The 15,931-nt window shown below is 39.2% G+C and overlaps 1 protein-coding gene across 1 annotated transcript; it reads right to left on the minus strand.

Moving 5' to 3' along the window:
• Positions 1–110: 110 nt before the first annotated feature.
• On the minus strand, positions 111–14,147 carry LOC141907050 (SWI/SNF complex subunit SMARCC2-like). The gene is made up of 22 exons (XM_074796600.1): positions 14,033–14,147; positions 13,070–13,189; positions 12,502–12,587; positions 11,571–11,815; positions 10,884–10,956; positions 10,266–10,419; positions 10,026–10,085; positions 9,496–9,584; positions 8,616–8,746; positions 8,092–8,374; positions 7,425–7,538; positions 6,782–6,938; positions 6,192–6,311; positions 5,490–5,688; positions 5,054–5,176; positions 3,764–3,940; positions 3,568–3,662; positions 3,199–3,318; positions 2,585–2,746; positions 2,008–2,142; positions 1,441–1,594; positions 111–882 (listed from the first exon to the last, which is right to left on the minus strand). Exons 1-22 carry the CDS (start codon positions 14,144–14,146, stop codon positions 737–739), a joined length of 3,057 nt encoding a protein of 1,018 aa, XP_074652701.1. The 5' UTR covers position 14,147; the 3' UTR covers positions 111–736.
• Positions 14,148–15,931: the final 1,784 nt, after the last annotated feature.

The raw sequence follows: 15,931 nt of genomic DNA on the forward strand, positions 1-15,931 counted from the left end.
CGGCTTCTTTCTTGTATGAAAATGTCAGCTGTGAATATCAACCCAGAAATGAGAACAAAAAATACATCACAACGTTCTTAATATCAATATAAAAGACATATATTACCATAGTATATAAATACATTATACAGGACACGCACATGGTATTACTAATGAGAATATAGGCTTACAGTAAAAATCTGCCTCATCCAGAACAATGACATCATATTTTACGTAAATGGTACATTCATGTAAACAGGGAGGTAACTGAATTGTTACCAGATTTAATAAACAGATACCGATGAAGCGGGATCAACTGTTAGTTCAAAATGGCTTTGAGATGCTTAAAACTACGTACACATATCTACATTGTCGCAAAAAAGGCTAACTTTACTACTTTAAAGCTACTTAGATGTTTTGAACTATTTTTAGATTGCACGTACTGCTAATATGAGTAAAGTATCTGATTAATTCGCAGATTCATCTACAGGTAAGCACTGACTGACTTTTGTAAACCGATGGACGAGGATTTTTCACCCAGACTTTTGGACAATATCCAGATTTCGTACTATGGATGAATATAGGCATCGAGCATTACTATATTTCTAACACTGAAATATTTTGAATCGCGAGTTAAGTGAACTTGACTTGCAGTTGACATAACCAAGACCAGTAAACTAACGTTGAAATATCTTTCGATCCAGTTATTCCAAATAACCGTAAATGCAAATTTTCTTTCAGCTTTATCTCGATATAGCTAGGCTTTCGGCGAATCGGCGATGACTTGTTCCGCCGTGGCAGAGGGCGCTGGTGGCGGCGGAGTGTCAGCCATTGCTTCGGCGGTTGTTTCCAGAACGGGTTGAGGGGTGGAAGCAGCTGGCTGTTGTCCGACCGGCATACCGACTAAAAATTAAAAGAAAAAGAAATCTTTCATTCATTGGTAACAATTAATTCCCGATCCAAGCATTTGCGTGACGAATGTACAGTACACTCCTCTCAATCCGGTCAGTTGAATACATTGCATGATAATATCAATCGAACTTCCATCGTCTAACTCAAATTGTCTTATTACTTCAAAGTAAATTACTAATCAAAATTGATCCGAGTTAGGAGTGAACAGTATGTTATGAGTTACAGTTTTACAGATCAAGTTTTCACTTTTACCCTCGGTTTAACCCAATTGCTGAATTAATCCTAGGATTATTTCAGGTATCAATCTGCAGCCCTCTTCAGAAATGCGCCATTTCAGTGTGTGTAGGCGAAGCCATCACTTTTTCGCGACAAAATGAATAATGTCTAGTGTATGCAAACCATTTGTTAGTTCATTAATTGGAGAATGGTGATAGTGTATAGAATGTCTTGAGGGGAGCAGACTGATACATATATAGAACTTGAACTGCTGTGTATTTCAGCATATATAAGTTAATCTGACTCTCTCTGCCAAGTTTGTGGAACACATACCTGTAGATTGGTCGAGAATTGGTACACCCTGTTGTTTTTGTTCCGCGGCTAATTGTTGAGCCGCGACCTGGCGAGCGCGAAACTCTGCCGCTCGCAGTTGTTCCATATGGAATTGCTGGCGTTCCTGCAGCAACTGTTGCCTTTGATATTCCAGCTGAAACGACGCATGAAACAATTTGTCATCAGAAGCAATTTCATTCAAAAACATGACTGAAGTTTGGTTAATAGAGTAGAACTTGCTTAATTCAGATATTTCAATCCGGGTTTTCACTTAATTCGGATTTTTGGTCCATTTATCCAGGAACCATGTAAGCTATTATTCGTAACTCAGATTTTACTCAATTAGACGATATCTGGACATCCTGAAGTCATCAGAATTAAGTGAGTTCTACTGTATTTGGAATTCATTTCAAGGATTTTGATAACCCCAAAATTCAATTACCAGATATTCGAGATTCTAAGTGGTTACCACTTCATAGTACAAGTAAGTAAAACACAATTATTCAGACCAGATTATCAACTAGAAATACAAAGCCTAGCAATGGTGGATATTGATCAATAACTCACCGCTTCTCGCTCGCGATCCATTGTGCTTTCCAATTCATTGAAATGTCGCAATTTGATTTCGAGTTTTTTCATCTGAGTTTCCACGAGCATAGCAACTAGACTTCGAATCTTGCGTTCTTCCACGGCAGCCAAATGCTGAAATAATACAAGGTCGAAACAGGTAATCTTTTTTTCTCATGATTTCAACTCGAGGACTAACTCGATAAGCCATAGGCTATCTTTTAATGCAATTATGTAGTCGACCTTGCACAAGTCATCGTGTGATATATGATCACATTACTTAATTTGCGTCTTAATTACTATTAAAGATTAAGTTCTCAACATGATGGTCTTGTCAATGATAATGACAAGTTGGAAAATTATTAGAAAACAATGGCCGCCTGACATTGTTAGCCCCCTTTTTTACAAACCTGTTACTAAAAGGGGTTAATTAAAGTGAACTGTATTGATGTGCCTATATCATCTATTTTTGTATTCAGAGAGCACGAATAAAATCAATTTTCAAAGTTATTTTGACCCGATTTTGAACCCGCAACAGGTGAAGTAGAATGTTGAATCTGATTTCTTAAATCATTACCTTAGCTTTCACAGCTGCCGCTGCAAGGGCCGATGCAGCAGCTGTAGATATCGCTGCCTCGTCGATCACTTTCTCTCGTGCCGGGTCCAATTTCTCGGCGGGATCGTCCGTTTTACCACTCGATTCTCCATCTTTATTGTCAGTTTCGCCTTCAGTTTTCTCCTACGAAAAATATGACACAAAGCAAAATAAACACCATACTTTCTTTCAACATAATATTCACACCTATAACGTGTTTTCCTACAATTTCACCATGGAACTTTCATGTGGAACACTGCTGCCGAAAAGTTTTCAGTCTGCACTGGCTTGGATAAAGGCGCCTAACACATTTACCATAGTTTATCATACAGACATGCTGTGTGGGGTCTTGAAATCATTAGATGCAGCCAAGTTAATTATCTCCAAGACATCATAATTGACAAATCCAACTAGATAATTTAAGTGTGCTGAATATAACTTCCCCTGACTTGACTGAAGGTAGGAGGCCCCCAATGACTTCATTGGAGGTCTATTTTCCTGAGGAATTCTTCCACACGTAAGAAACGAAATTCGTTTTTACAGTACTCATTGAAAGAGCCCTCATATAAATATAAGTAAGAGCAAAATTCTCGTACCTTAGTTTCATCAGTTTTCTCGGCTGATTCTTTTTCTTTCGCATCTTCCGTCTCCATTTTCTCTTCGCCGCTGGTTTCCTCCTTCTTTCCCTCTTTACTCTCATCGGTTTCCATCGTTTCCTGTAGTGAAATCAATATCCAATGAATCGCCCGAATAACTCGATGAAAATGTACGTGAATTCAGTCAACTTAAGTCGCATAACCGTTAAACTTGGATAGTTGTTGAAATATATTTCTGGCCTTATGTTTAAACCATTACACTCAGATATCATTGCTCAAATCGGACAAATTTTCATTGCCCAAAAAGATTCATTTGTCGCGGTTCTTGAATTATGTAATGTTTCGTTTCGATTCCCAGATGAATTTTACCTCCTTTTTCACTTCTGAAGCTGCCTCATCTTTTTTCTCATCCGAAGCTGGTTTTTCAGCGCCATTTTCCGTTTTTTCGCCTGTACTTTCTCCTTCTATCAATGTAGGTAAACGCAGAATACAGTTAATCGAGTCATCTATTTACTGGTCACTTCAAACGAACGTATCATCTATTCTTCTTCTAACGGAAACCTACCTTGTTTTTCGGTCTTCTCCTCTTGTTCCTGTTCCGGCTCTGTTCCGGCTATGCCACTTTTTTGAAGTCCGAATTCTGTGTTCACTTCCTTTCCATCTTTGACGGCGGTTTCCACGTTCTTTATATGAGCTTTCACGAGCGCGTCCGGGACTTCATCTCGCATTTTCGCAAACTCCTCTGCAGGGGAAAAACAAATAAGGTATTGAACTTATTATTGCATTCTATTGAACCCTCAAACGTTAATTGAATATTGACTTCAAAACTATCATCACCATCCAAATTAATCATAAAGTTCTTATGAAAAACATCTGTAAAAATTTTTCAGTACATAAAATGTTGAAAATCTAGTAATGTTCTCCTCAGTTTTTAAAAAATTCTGCCTATCTTTTACCATGAACCACTAGCCAAAATATGTTGGAGACGCTTTGTCCATAAAAACTAGGGGTCCAGGGACACCATGCCCACTTGGGAAGTGGTTTCAAATGCTCAACAATCTAACAATTTCAATATTCAACGCCCCCTGGTGGCCATATACGAAATCCAATTACCTTGAAACTCACCACAATCATAGAACACGTTATGAGCTACAACTTTCTAATTGATTGTGGTAGCAAAATACGCTTAGGTATCAATATAATGTGGAAAAACTTTTTCCAACTTACGAATGAGTACTGGTGACACCAAGATGGCCGCCAATTGCGTCATAATTGGCTGATGAAAAAAATGATGATAAAACATCCCTTTCCAAAGAATACCCATCACAAATTGTAATGAGAAATGGCAAACCAGTAGGAAGCTACAGGACTCAGAATTCGGGCCAAAATTAACATTTTTGGGCACTAAAAAGGTCATAGGACGGCCATCTTGAGTCCGACCGACCCAATTTTTGTTATGTTGATGGGCCCTGGGGGGATTTACATATATCCGAAAGATCAAGGTAATTGATCGAAGCGTCTTCAAAATTTCCCTCAAAAAGTTCAAAAATGTGTAAAAAGTGCTGATTTTGGTGAACAACAATGGCTGCCAGTCGGCCATCTTGATTCTGACAGGGCCAGTTTTTGGGGCTGAAGATGTGTCTAGGGTAGATACATGTGTAACCCAAATATCAAGACATTACCTTGAAGCGTCTTCAAAACTTCCCAAAATAACTGGATTTCCGTCTACGGACGGATGGACGGACGGACGAAAAGTGAACGCAATAGCCCGCTGGGACTAAAGTCCCAAGTGGGCTAAAAAAAACCAGCCTTATCTTCATTCGGGTCAGAGTCATACGCGGTACTTGAATCTTACCTAATGCAGCTTTGGCGGCCGAACTTGATACACGAGGATCAACAACCGAAGCGAGGAAGGCGACCGTCGACATGATCGGGTTACCGCTCTGTGAGAATGGGGTTGGCTGATAGGCCAGCGGACCTGCAATCAACAGTATCAAAAGTAAAGTTCCACATAAACACAAGATGCATAGTACATGCAGTACATTTTAGCAAGGATCCAGTAATGCATTCCCCTGAACACAAATTTTTTAAGAGTCATCTCTCAGTTCTCCACATACAGATTTTACATTGTAGAGTACAAGATTTACTTGGACATGGCCGATTTGGGACTTTCGACTAACTTGGCCAAAAACGAAATAATTCATTAATTAACTCATTAATTAGTGAGTTAAGATAAGTTAATTCTCAAGTTTAAAAATGTGGAAAATCATCGTGGCAATGCATCTACTTACCCATATGACCCTTGCTCTCTTCCAGGTACGGGTCTTCAATGGGTAACCGAAGGAAGTGAAGGATACACTCGTCTTGCGTACGACTACCGACATGTTCGCAAACCTTATTCCAATCATCTTTGTACATTTCTAACGCCTCAAGCAGCAACAGTGTTTCCTGATCGGTCCATTCGCGAGCTCGCGCCGCGGCACTGCGATCCTGTAGCAAAACACCACAAGTGAATATCAATTGTAAGCACTTTCCACCCATTTACGAAGCTGCTGGGGCCAGTTTTACACACTGGTATTTACTTTAACCCAAAGACTAACTCAATTCACATTCAATTGCATAAGCTCAAGGATAGAATTTATACTAGTCTATAAAATCCGGGGCCCCAAGTTTCCCTGATTCTTCCAGGTGATGACACAAAATTTGACGAGTGAATCCGAGAAATTTCTTGGTTTAAAACATTACAATTTATTCTTTTTCTATTGAATCACATACTGATAATTCCCTTAGTTTTCCAGGGTCCAGTTTAAAAGACATTTAACCCCGGTGTAAATCCAATTCATTATCAATTGAGTTAGCCCCTGGGATAAAGGTAATACCGGTCTATAAAACACACTTTTCTGATTCCCAAGATATTCCAGGTTTTTCGGGTCAGTGACCAACTGGTAAGGGTTCGACGTAGTAATTCGCAAGCATCGAACGCGTGATATTACCTTAACGATTTTCTTGCCGTAAAGATCCGTTCGCAAACCGAAATTCTGGTCGAGGCCTTTATCGTCCATTCCAGTTGTTTTGTTCATATCGAAATTTGCGATCTGTTGAGCAGCGGAGGGCTATAAAATAGAAAGGCAGCGATGCACTATAAATTCCCCCGGAACACTTAAGTCAGGTAGTAAACTGCACCATTTGAAGGTACCGTATACCCGAGGTGAGAACCTGAACTAAAAAATCAAACCTCAATGATCAAGGATTTTAAGTACAGTAAAACGTGGCCTTACTTGGACATGGCCAACTCAGACTAGACAAACTTGGACCAAAATGAAATCATTTACGAACTTCCTAATGTTTTTTATATCCTTAACTCGGATTTCGTTTACGTCGGACCAATTTTGCCGGTCAGAGTTGGACAAGGTTTACGGTATATGTATGTCTAGGTAGGCAGTACCAAGGCCAGTGAGAGTTTGACACTACTGAGTAAGAAAGAGTTCATCTATAGCCAATGGCGGAGCCGAGTCCAGACCTAGTGTTAAGCTGGATTGAGGAAAGTTCACCGCATTACGTAGCACGGTTGTTCGTATTTTACCTGTTGCGTTTTTGGAGGATTAATCGGCTGCAGTCCGGATGGCGTATCGGCTAACACGTGGAAATGAGAAGTCGACGGAGGTCCCATCGGATTCGGTCGATTCTCGGCATCTACCTGATAGTTCACCAAGCCCCACTGTTCCAAAAATGCGTGTAACCTGTCAATGAAGGATGTAACACATTGATTTTAGCGCGGATGGCAAAGCTACTGCAGTGATCGATGGATCCACCAGCAGCACTTAAAATAGATATGATCTATAGGTGAAGAATGAAACGCATAACGTATAGTCAAATTCATTCAAAATGTATCAAATAAAAGCAATTATGAATACCATATACGCCAAAAATGGGCTTGAAATTTTGGTTAAATGTGTCACACGATGATAGTTTTGGACTTTCGCTTAACTCAGACCAATGACGCTTGTCCAAGTTTGTGAACTGATCACAAATTTTATCGCATTTGACAAAATAACCCGGCCGATTAGGAGAAACGAGGCTTTCATTTTTTTCTCAGCCTTAGTTAAGGTTTCACAGTATCTTCAGGCAAGATTCTTGATAGCATAAATAAAAACAAGAATTTCACGAAATCTTATAACATGTCTGAATTTTTCCAGCCAAAGTGAAAACATGTCTCACAGACTGACCTCATGATGGCGCACACATCTCCGGCTAAGTTTCGTCGACAAGCCGTACTAGTGAGATATTCCTGCGGATTCAATCTGTATGTGTCTAGCATGAAGTTTCGATAAGCCAAATACCTGAAAAACGATTCAAGAAAGGCATTCATTAATATCTCAAACCGAATAAGTTTTCCCAACATCTTATATATGAGGCGGGTTGAAATTCTCATGTTCATAATTCAAAATTCCCCAAAGTCGTTTTTTCAATGTTCACACCATAACATCCCAGAAATATGATACACGAAGTGTAAGATAAATTTCCCAAATAATTCCCCGATAAAAAGAATTTATCGAATTCCCAAATATTTCCGAACCAGGTAATACGAAATTTACAAAACTACCGATGAGAAATAACAGGATGGCCATTTTCATTTGAATTCGCCCGACTATTTCCCGATATGCACATTGTTTTTTCTATGCTTCGATCTGCTAAGAATCCAATCAATTAACACAGGCAACTACGTAAGAAGTAGACGGAAAACTGTTTGATTTTACGCCCAATTTAGCAATCTCAACAAATTTCCCTGACTTTTAGCATTCATTTTTAACTAAATTCCCCGACTTTTCTAAATAAGAGAATATTCTCTGATTTCCAGGTAAGTGGCCGCACCCTGAATAACCGACAACTTACACTTCGGGATTTTTCGACTTGTTTTTGCCGTTAAAATATTCGGGCAAAGCGCGACGCTCGATCGCGTGCACCGAGTTGTAATCGAACCACGCCGTATAACTGGGAATGATGATATGATGCGTCTGTTCGGTGACGTTATCGTCGTCGTCCTTCTTTTTCGTCGTTTCCTCTTCGTTCTCTTGGCTGCGGTCGTCGGCTTGGTTGTCGTCCTCTTCCATATCGATCAGGCTGCCGCCTTTAATCGGCAACATTTCGTTGTCCTTGCGACTGCGCGTGTCGGTAACTACGAATAAAGGGTTCGAAATACGTAATTGCTGATCGAAATTCGCCGCTTATCACTTTGAACAAATTTTCAAGACTATTCTTCAACTTAAAATAAGGGATTGACATCATCATTGATATCATCAATTTACTACATTTCCGGTTTCTAATTGCTGTAATGAGCCCAGTTAAGAGTTATAGTCAATCATTAACACTATTCCCCGATCGAATGAATAGATTATCCCGTATTAGGAAGTCGTTACCATTTTTAGGAAGTTGAACTTCTTGTATGTTCGTTTCGGGAGTTGGATCGTCCATGTCTTTCGTTAAATCCTCGGCTTCGTCTTCACCGCCGCGTCGCCGTTTCGAGGAAGCGACCGCCGGGCTTCGACCGCTAAATTGTAAACAAGAAAACTAACATGAAAGTTTATCAACCACTTGAAACACACATACTGCTTAACCAGGGTAGCTACAGATCAGTCATTCCGGGATATAAGGAGTTTTCAAGGAGAAAATTTCATATTTCAAGCAAGTGCCTGTATCAATCACTTTTATATACCATTTACAGTAGACCCCATCTGAAGCGGTAAACCGTAACTTCGATGGGTCCAGTTCCACAGTTTGGAGTTAAGATTTGACCCCGAGTTAACTCATCGAAAATGAACTAATTTTAACTCAGAGTTAACTCTAACCCACAACTGTGGAACTGGGTCATGGTTTATAAGTAAATTTTTATCCTTGACACTATTATAGGGGTTATTGAGTTTTTATCTCTATCTACGATTTTTTCTTTCTATACTTTTTTTTGACGAAATTGAAGTAAATTTGCCCTGGCTGTCATAAATTGGCAATTGGCCGCAGCAAAATTGCTTCCAACGCGCCTGGATAGCTGGACCCAGTTCCACAGTTGTGAGTTAGAGTTAACTCTGAGTTAAAATCAGTTCATTTTCAATGAATTAACTCAGAGTCACATCTTAACTGACAACTGTGCAACTGGACCCTGGTGACGAGATGCTCAATATAGGTAGATTATGTACAAAATACTTCTTTTTTACAATCCAGTCACTGGGCACATCCTTATTAATGACATAGGGAATGATAGGATATACGATTGAAGATGAAAAAGAACCATTTTCTCAATACCTTTTACGTTTTTTTGTCGAAGTCGGAGATGGTGAACGTTTCCGTTTGTTTTTCTTATCTCGTCTGGCGGCTTCACCCGATGCTATCAACTACGGACGAACACAAAAATTTCAAATCAATCGAACGCAACTCTAGTTATATGCGACATCGAAAATCGATATCGTCAAACTCGCAGTAAGTCGTCGTCGTCAGGATCATCATCATGATGAAAGCTTATCCAAACGACAACTTAAACGTAATGAATTGAATAGGAAATACGAATTGGAGGCGGGGACCTGGAGATCCCATGTGAATGTACAGCCTTTATGGCTCTGTCCAGGTCCCTGTCATCAATGCTTGTTTTTTTTTATAAGTATTATATTAAGTAATGTGTAATTTGAATTTTGATGACAAAATAGATAATGTAAAATAATGATAGTAATAACAATAATTGGGGAATCATAGAGGGCATAAGCCTTGTGAGACAACTTTCAGTACTTTTGACTTTTAGTACCGGCAGCTTTAGTGCTGGAAATAGGATGCAAACTTACCTCTTCCATGGTCATTCGTGATTTACCCTTCTTTCCCTTTTTGCCGACGCTACCATCAGACTGAAATACGCGTAATAAGAATAATTCATATATCCGTTATCAGGTGGTTATCTACAGTGTATACACGGATTAGAGTGTTTATTCGACTACTAAGGATAATTCAGTCAAATTAGAATCGAAGATCTAGTTTCAAGATTAACGTTGACGGTGATTTTCTATTCTGATCGATTCGTTTCTTACCCCGGCGTCTTCATCGACGAGGTAATCCTCTTCGTTCATCCATTCGTTGAACTCGTCGAGATCGAGCAGCCACCGGGCGTTCACCTCCCATTGGTCGCGCTCCGGACGTTCGTCTAGTTCCTCGATATGCAAATCGGTCACCCAACAGTCGTAACTGGAGAAAATCACACAAACAGGTCATTTTAGTCAGGAGAAAATCAGGTCCGTAGCATAAGAAACATGCACGGTTCGGGTTCATTATTTCACTTGGTTGGAACTGAACGAGGTCTGATTTTGAAAAATCAACGCTCAGATATAATATTGCCTATGAGCGATTCCCATTAATATAACGAAGGTTTAATTAATGAACAAATTAAACAAATCTCATATACATTAATCGCGTGTTAAAAGTTGAATATAATGAACACACTACGTATAATGTTGTAAGTGTAGGGTCTTCGCAAAAAGATTTCTATGCCACGGGTGCTTATAAATCTACCCAATAACTGTAGATGAACGAAGATTTGTTGATTTTTCGTTGCTATGAGAGAAATAATGCTTCGAATATGAAAACACCTGAAGTCGCACAACTAAGCGCACCATTCAAAACTACCGAAATAAGATTGAGCTTTATCTTACCTGTCGGGGAAGAACCATCGATGAATCATGACTGCATTTTCTCGTCGCATCACTGGTCTAACGTAATCCTCGTCTGAAAATGATAGAACGTTCTATATATAATCATATTGTACTGGCGTCGTCGCTTGCACAGTATATAACATAGCACGAGAAGCTTGGTCGTCATAACATTTTAGTCCGACTAAGTATGGTTTCAAAATGATAACCAGTAACCATTTCATGCAATCTTAGACTTTCACAGGATAACTCGACAATGTGGTTTATCATAATATAATCCAGGACACAATGTAATTCCTAAATTTTATGAAAATTCAACGTTCAAGGTGAACTATATAGGCTTATACATTTTGAAACCGCGAGTCGATTGTTTATAAAAACAATGTCCACACAAAATGAAAACCTGCATTTGCAACTGATCTCGATCCAGTTCCAATTTCTAAGTCATAGGCAATAATACCCAAGGCCTGTTTTATAGATCTGAACAGTCCGTTATAAACCAAACCCGAAGGTTAACTGAGTTGGGGTAACTATCGGGTTCTAGTGAAAACTGCGTTTATTTAAAGCAACGCCTGGGCCCAGTTTTATTGGGGACCAACTCAATGCGATTTTCATTGAGTTTACCCTGGGTAAAAGTTGATGATACCAGTATCTGAATTTCAAGCATGTTTTAGGGCGACATCCACTTACCGTCGTCAGCATTCGGAGGCAAGGGATAAACCATGTGAGTAGCCTCATCGACGTTATCGGTGAGCGTTCCTTGGTGGCGTTTGACGATATCTTTCAGTTTGCCGATGACGCATTTTTCGACTTCGGCGCAAATGTAAACGCACGGCATTTGCAGACACTTGTTCTGCACGAGGTTCTTCTCGATTTGCATGAACATCTCGACATTGCGGTCCATTCGCGAGGGTGACTGGAAGTCGAATCTTCGCCTAAAAAGAGTGAATTTCGTACCGTACAGCGCTATTCCGAATATTTCATCATTCAGCAATAGAAATTTCAGCGAAAACAACATTCTTTCTAGGCCTATTAAGTTTCAGTGCCCCCCCCCCCCAGCAATTGCCACTACAAGTATGTTTAGGTTGGCAAGTGGAGCTGTTAGCCTTTGTTCAAAATTGAGCGATGAGCATTCAGAATGAAGCCCAGTTTATTCACATTGCCAGCAAATCGAGGACTGTGTCATGAGTGCACGTATCCAACTGTTAATATGAAGAATCAGCTAGGTGAATATTTTCTTAGTGGCACTGGTAACAGAACTGGAAGTACGAGTATATTCTTAGCCAGCAGCTTATGTGTTTAAACTGGAATTAGCCCAGTTTGTTGAAGAGTTTTGGTATTCTGCGCTAACGATTTCTTTTACATTTCAATAATTAGGTAATAACCAAAAACAGGATGGAAACATTCCAAAACTAATTGAAGAAGCAAATCTTATGTTGCTTAATGGTCATAACAGGTTGAAGTCAATGGCAATTCAAATTCTTTCAATCAGATAAGAATGAATGAGCACTAATTAACGCAATCTGGAAGGGCAGCATTTCCTTACTCTTACTGCTTGGTTTACATGAAGGAATCTCAAATCTCTCCCATTTATTTTAACAATTGTCATCAATTCACTTACCAGCCTTGGTCCGATTTGAATTTGAAAACGGACATGAATATGTGACTCAAAGCACCGCCCGGTTTGAAGTCCGTAAAGCATTTCATCTACATCATAGAAATAGACAAACACATATTAAGGGTATTTCTAAAGCATTTCATAGATTAATAAGGAAAGGCTACACCTAGAAGTCCTTGAAGTTTGAGTGACCCTCAACTGCCAGAGCACAACTCAGGGGTGACACATAAGCAGGTTTGAGGTTTCTCTTTCTCGCTATAGAGGTCGTGCCAATATTGTCAATGACATATTTACAAATTGACATATTCCCAAAAATATGTAAACTGCCAGATAATCTTTAGTCAAACGCTGATCGTCTAGAAACAATCTTTGACTTCATGCACATGATCTCTGTTGACCGGAGGAAGCCAAAAAGAGACCTTTCTGTACAAGGAACTCACCCACTAGCGGGATTTAAATCCATGAAACCCATCCTCCCCTCAGCAAGGATTCGAACCTGATGGCATAGCTAAACTCAAGTCACAGAACAAAACCCTGGTACTAAAGGTTTAGAGAAAGGCATCTTACTTACCGGCAGTTTAGTCAAAGCCGGCCTGTTCACCTGCTTGCCGAAAGCATCCTCTTGGAATTGTAGAAGTTGAACGACGAGAGCGGCCAACGATTTATTATTTGGAGGATCAGCTTGAACGTACTGTAAATTAAATAGAATTGATATAGGGCCTACCATACCAAGTCCGGGAGGACAAACCAGCTTTCCAATGGGTTAACCCAGTCAGAATTAAGTTAGTTTTAATCTTCAATCAATTTCCATCCACCAACCGTCAGATTTTAACACTGGGGCTCGAATTTGAGGTGTGGGGGTGAAGACCATCCAATATCCCAACCGGCAATAATGATGCAAGCCTCTTTACTTATGTTTACCCCCTCGGCCTCAATTCATAGGTTCATAAGTTCTTCATAATAGGGTAAGAAGAGCTGACCTGGATATTAGTTGACCCGGGTAAGATATTACCTGCTACCCAAGGCAAACTATCCATTTCCTCATTCAAATCAAATTACATCGGGACAAAAAAGTCAAGATCAATAAACATGGTTCCCACAGTTAAATGAATTCAAAATTCCCAAGTTTTTCCCAAGTATTTCATGGGTGATTTTTCAATTTTCCCAAATGCAAATGAACACATATCGTCATGCTACAGTCAACATTTTAGCCATGACTGGTTGATAAAGGTAATTTTCAAGAGAAATCGCCGAGAAAAGTTGCCCTTGGCAAATGCAATATGTGAAATGTAATGAATTTCCCAAATATTGCCCTGATTTGAGGACAATTTTTCAAATTCCCAAATATTTCCAAACCGGGAATTATTATCTCAAAATTCCCAAGTTTTTCCCAATTTCCCTGTTCTGTGGGAACCATGAATAAAGTTACGATTGAATTGAAGTTGAATCGTTAATTTTCGCCGGCTCGTCTCCCGAGTATTACGTCCCAGTTCTGCAGCGATCTGATAACAGTATACCGTCCTGAAAAACTAACCTTTTTAGCATTCTTCAGGAGCCACGTTCGAACTGGTTCGAACAGAGAAACCGTTTCAGATGATTCATAAAATTTCACATTCGGGCCGCCGTCTTTCTTCTTCAGCTGCGCCATTTTGTATTTCGCTGCATATCGCCGGAGCCATCCTTGTTAGGCGCCGTAGGTGCAATCGACAGACTCCGCATGACTCCGATCACTTTGATCAGCCGTCTCATAATCATTCCAAATGCCTAATGTTTGCCATGAAATGCAAGTTGATATTTTCATCGAATTATATATTAAACTAAATAAGTGCAAACCTTGTTCAAGGTCTTTTCTATCTTTTTCCTTAATCTTGAAATATACCGGTGTCATTGTTTCCTTTTGTAATTCGTTAATTCGTAGTCCATGCCCATAAGAAAATGTCGGCGTTTGAAATGAGATTACACTATTTTGATCATTTTACGATGCTTGAGAAGTCTGTTCAATAGATAAGAGGTGCCAATATTCGTGTTAAGGTTAAAACTTTGTCGAATCGGGTATCTGACAGAGGTGTCTATATCGGATATTGCTTTTTCGCCATGCGGTTCTCTCTTTGAATTCGTGGAGCACTTCAATCGTATATTTTACTCATGAAGTACTCTTTTGTATTGTTTCGTCGTCAATTACTTCCAAACTATCTCGTATTTTCTCTGATACCGCGATACAACGCTTCCTAAGTCGACCACTCAAGCTGCCGATATAAATAAAAACGTGAATCTACATGAAATAATCGTATTCCACGTATTAACGCTGAATGAAGCTCACGCGAAAATGGTTTCGTCTTTTGTGAGAATATCAGCGATTGTTATGTTATTATTTTCTGCGAAAATAAACGCAAACTCTAAAGCCCGACGCAATTTCATCTCGGTGCCGAAGTTACCTGGAAATGAATACTACCAATGTCCAGACGAAGAGACATTGGAAATCAACTGCGCCGGAAAATGCACAAGGCTTGGAAACAAAGATTGTGTGGGATTCTTTTTTAGTGACCAGAAATCATCCGGTGTTCGGTGCTTTCTGATAATGGAAAGAAAAGAAGATTGTAGCAGAGCACAACAACTAGAAAACGTCAAAGGTTCCATCTACGTCAATGTTGGTATGTATGTTAAACAGTTATATTAATTCCTTCAAGTAAAGTCGCCGTACATTAGAAACAAATCAGATAATCCTTTATTTCACCTTATATTAGTTGAGATTTATTCTGAAATATACACGTAGACCTACATGTAGGATGGAAATTGTTCTGTTTCATTGCCGCCAATCTAACTATCCCAGTATTTTTAGTGCCGTTTTTTTCATTAGTTCGATTACGGAAACACCGACGAACTTTTCCGATTGCTAGGCATAAAAAAAAAAATTTAATTTTCATTTCCCCCCCGCCCCTCATTATTAAACGTAGATATGAACATAGAAATAAACAGCTATAACTTTTTCCACTGCCACATAATCCTTTGACATCACGCACAAAAATTGCAGTGGACAATGGTGTTCTAATGGTAATATATATTTGTTGGGTTCGTTCAGTGAATAGCGTCTCTTGTAAAATGACGGCGTCAGTTATGTGTGTAGGCAATAAACAGACAATATTCGGGTATCAAGACGACCTCAAAATTAAGCAAATTTTTATTCATTTTTCAAATTCCACTCCCCGATCACTTCATTCATTCTCCTTTTATTGTTTTTCTTTTATTGCGCATCCTTTTTGTTTTTGTCTGTTTGTTGTTATTGTTGTTTTCTTCATTTACAATCTTATACTTTTGATCTATGAGGAATAAATTGAAATTGGATTTGTTTAAAGAAATATTTTTCTTTTTGATTAAACTCCAAAGTCCACCAAATCCGTAATCCAACTTAAAATGTGAAAAATTACGTCCCAAG

The sequence above is a fragment of the Tubulanus polymorphus genome, chromosome 6, assembly GCF_964204645.1.
Source record: "Tubulanus polymorphus chromosome 6, tnTubPoly1.2, whole genome shotgun sequence".
Taxonomy (NCBI): domain Eukaryota; kingdom Metazoa; phylum Nemertea; class Palaeonemertea; order Tubulaniformes; family Tubulanidae; genus Tubulanus; species Tubulanus polymorphus.

Excerpts from the sequence above, each read along its gene's own strand:
- LOC141907050 (XM_074796600.1), bottom strand. The coding sequence starts at position 14,146 with ATGGCGCAGCTGAAGAAGAAAGACGGCGGCCCGAATGTGAAATTTTAT. Across the intron at positions 10,420-10,883 it reads CGATGGTTCTTCCCCGACAG|TTACGACTGTTGGGTGACCG; the intron begins GTAAGATAAAGC and ends GATTTTCTCCAG. Across the intron at positions 9,585-10,025 it reads CACGAATGACCATGGAAGAG|TTGATAGCATCGGGTGAAGC; the intron begins GTAAGTTTGCAT and ends GTTCGTCCGTAG.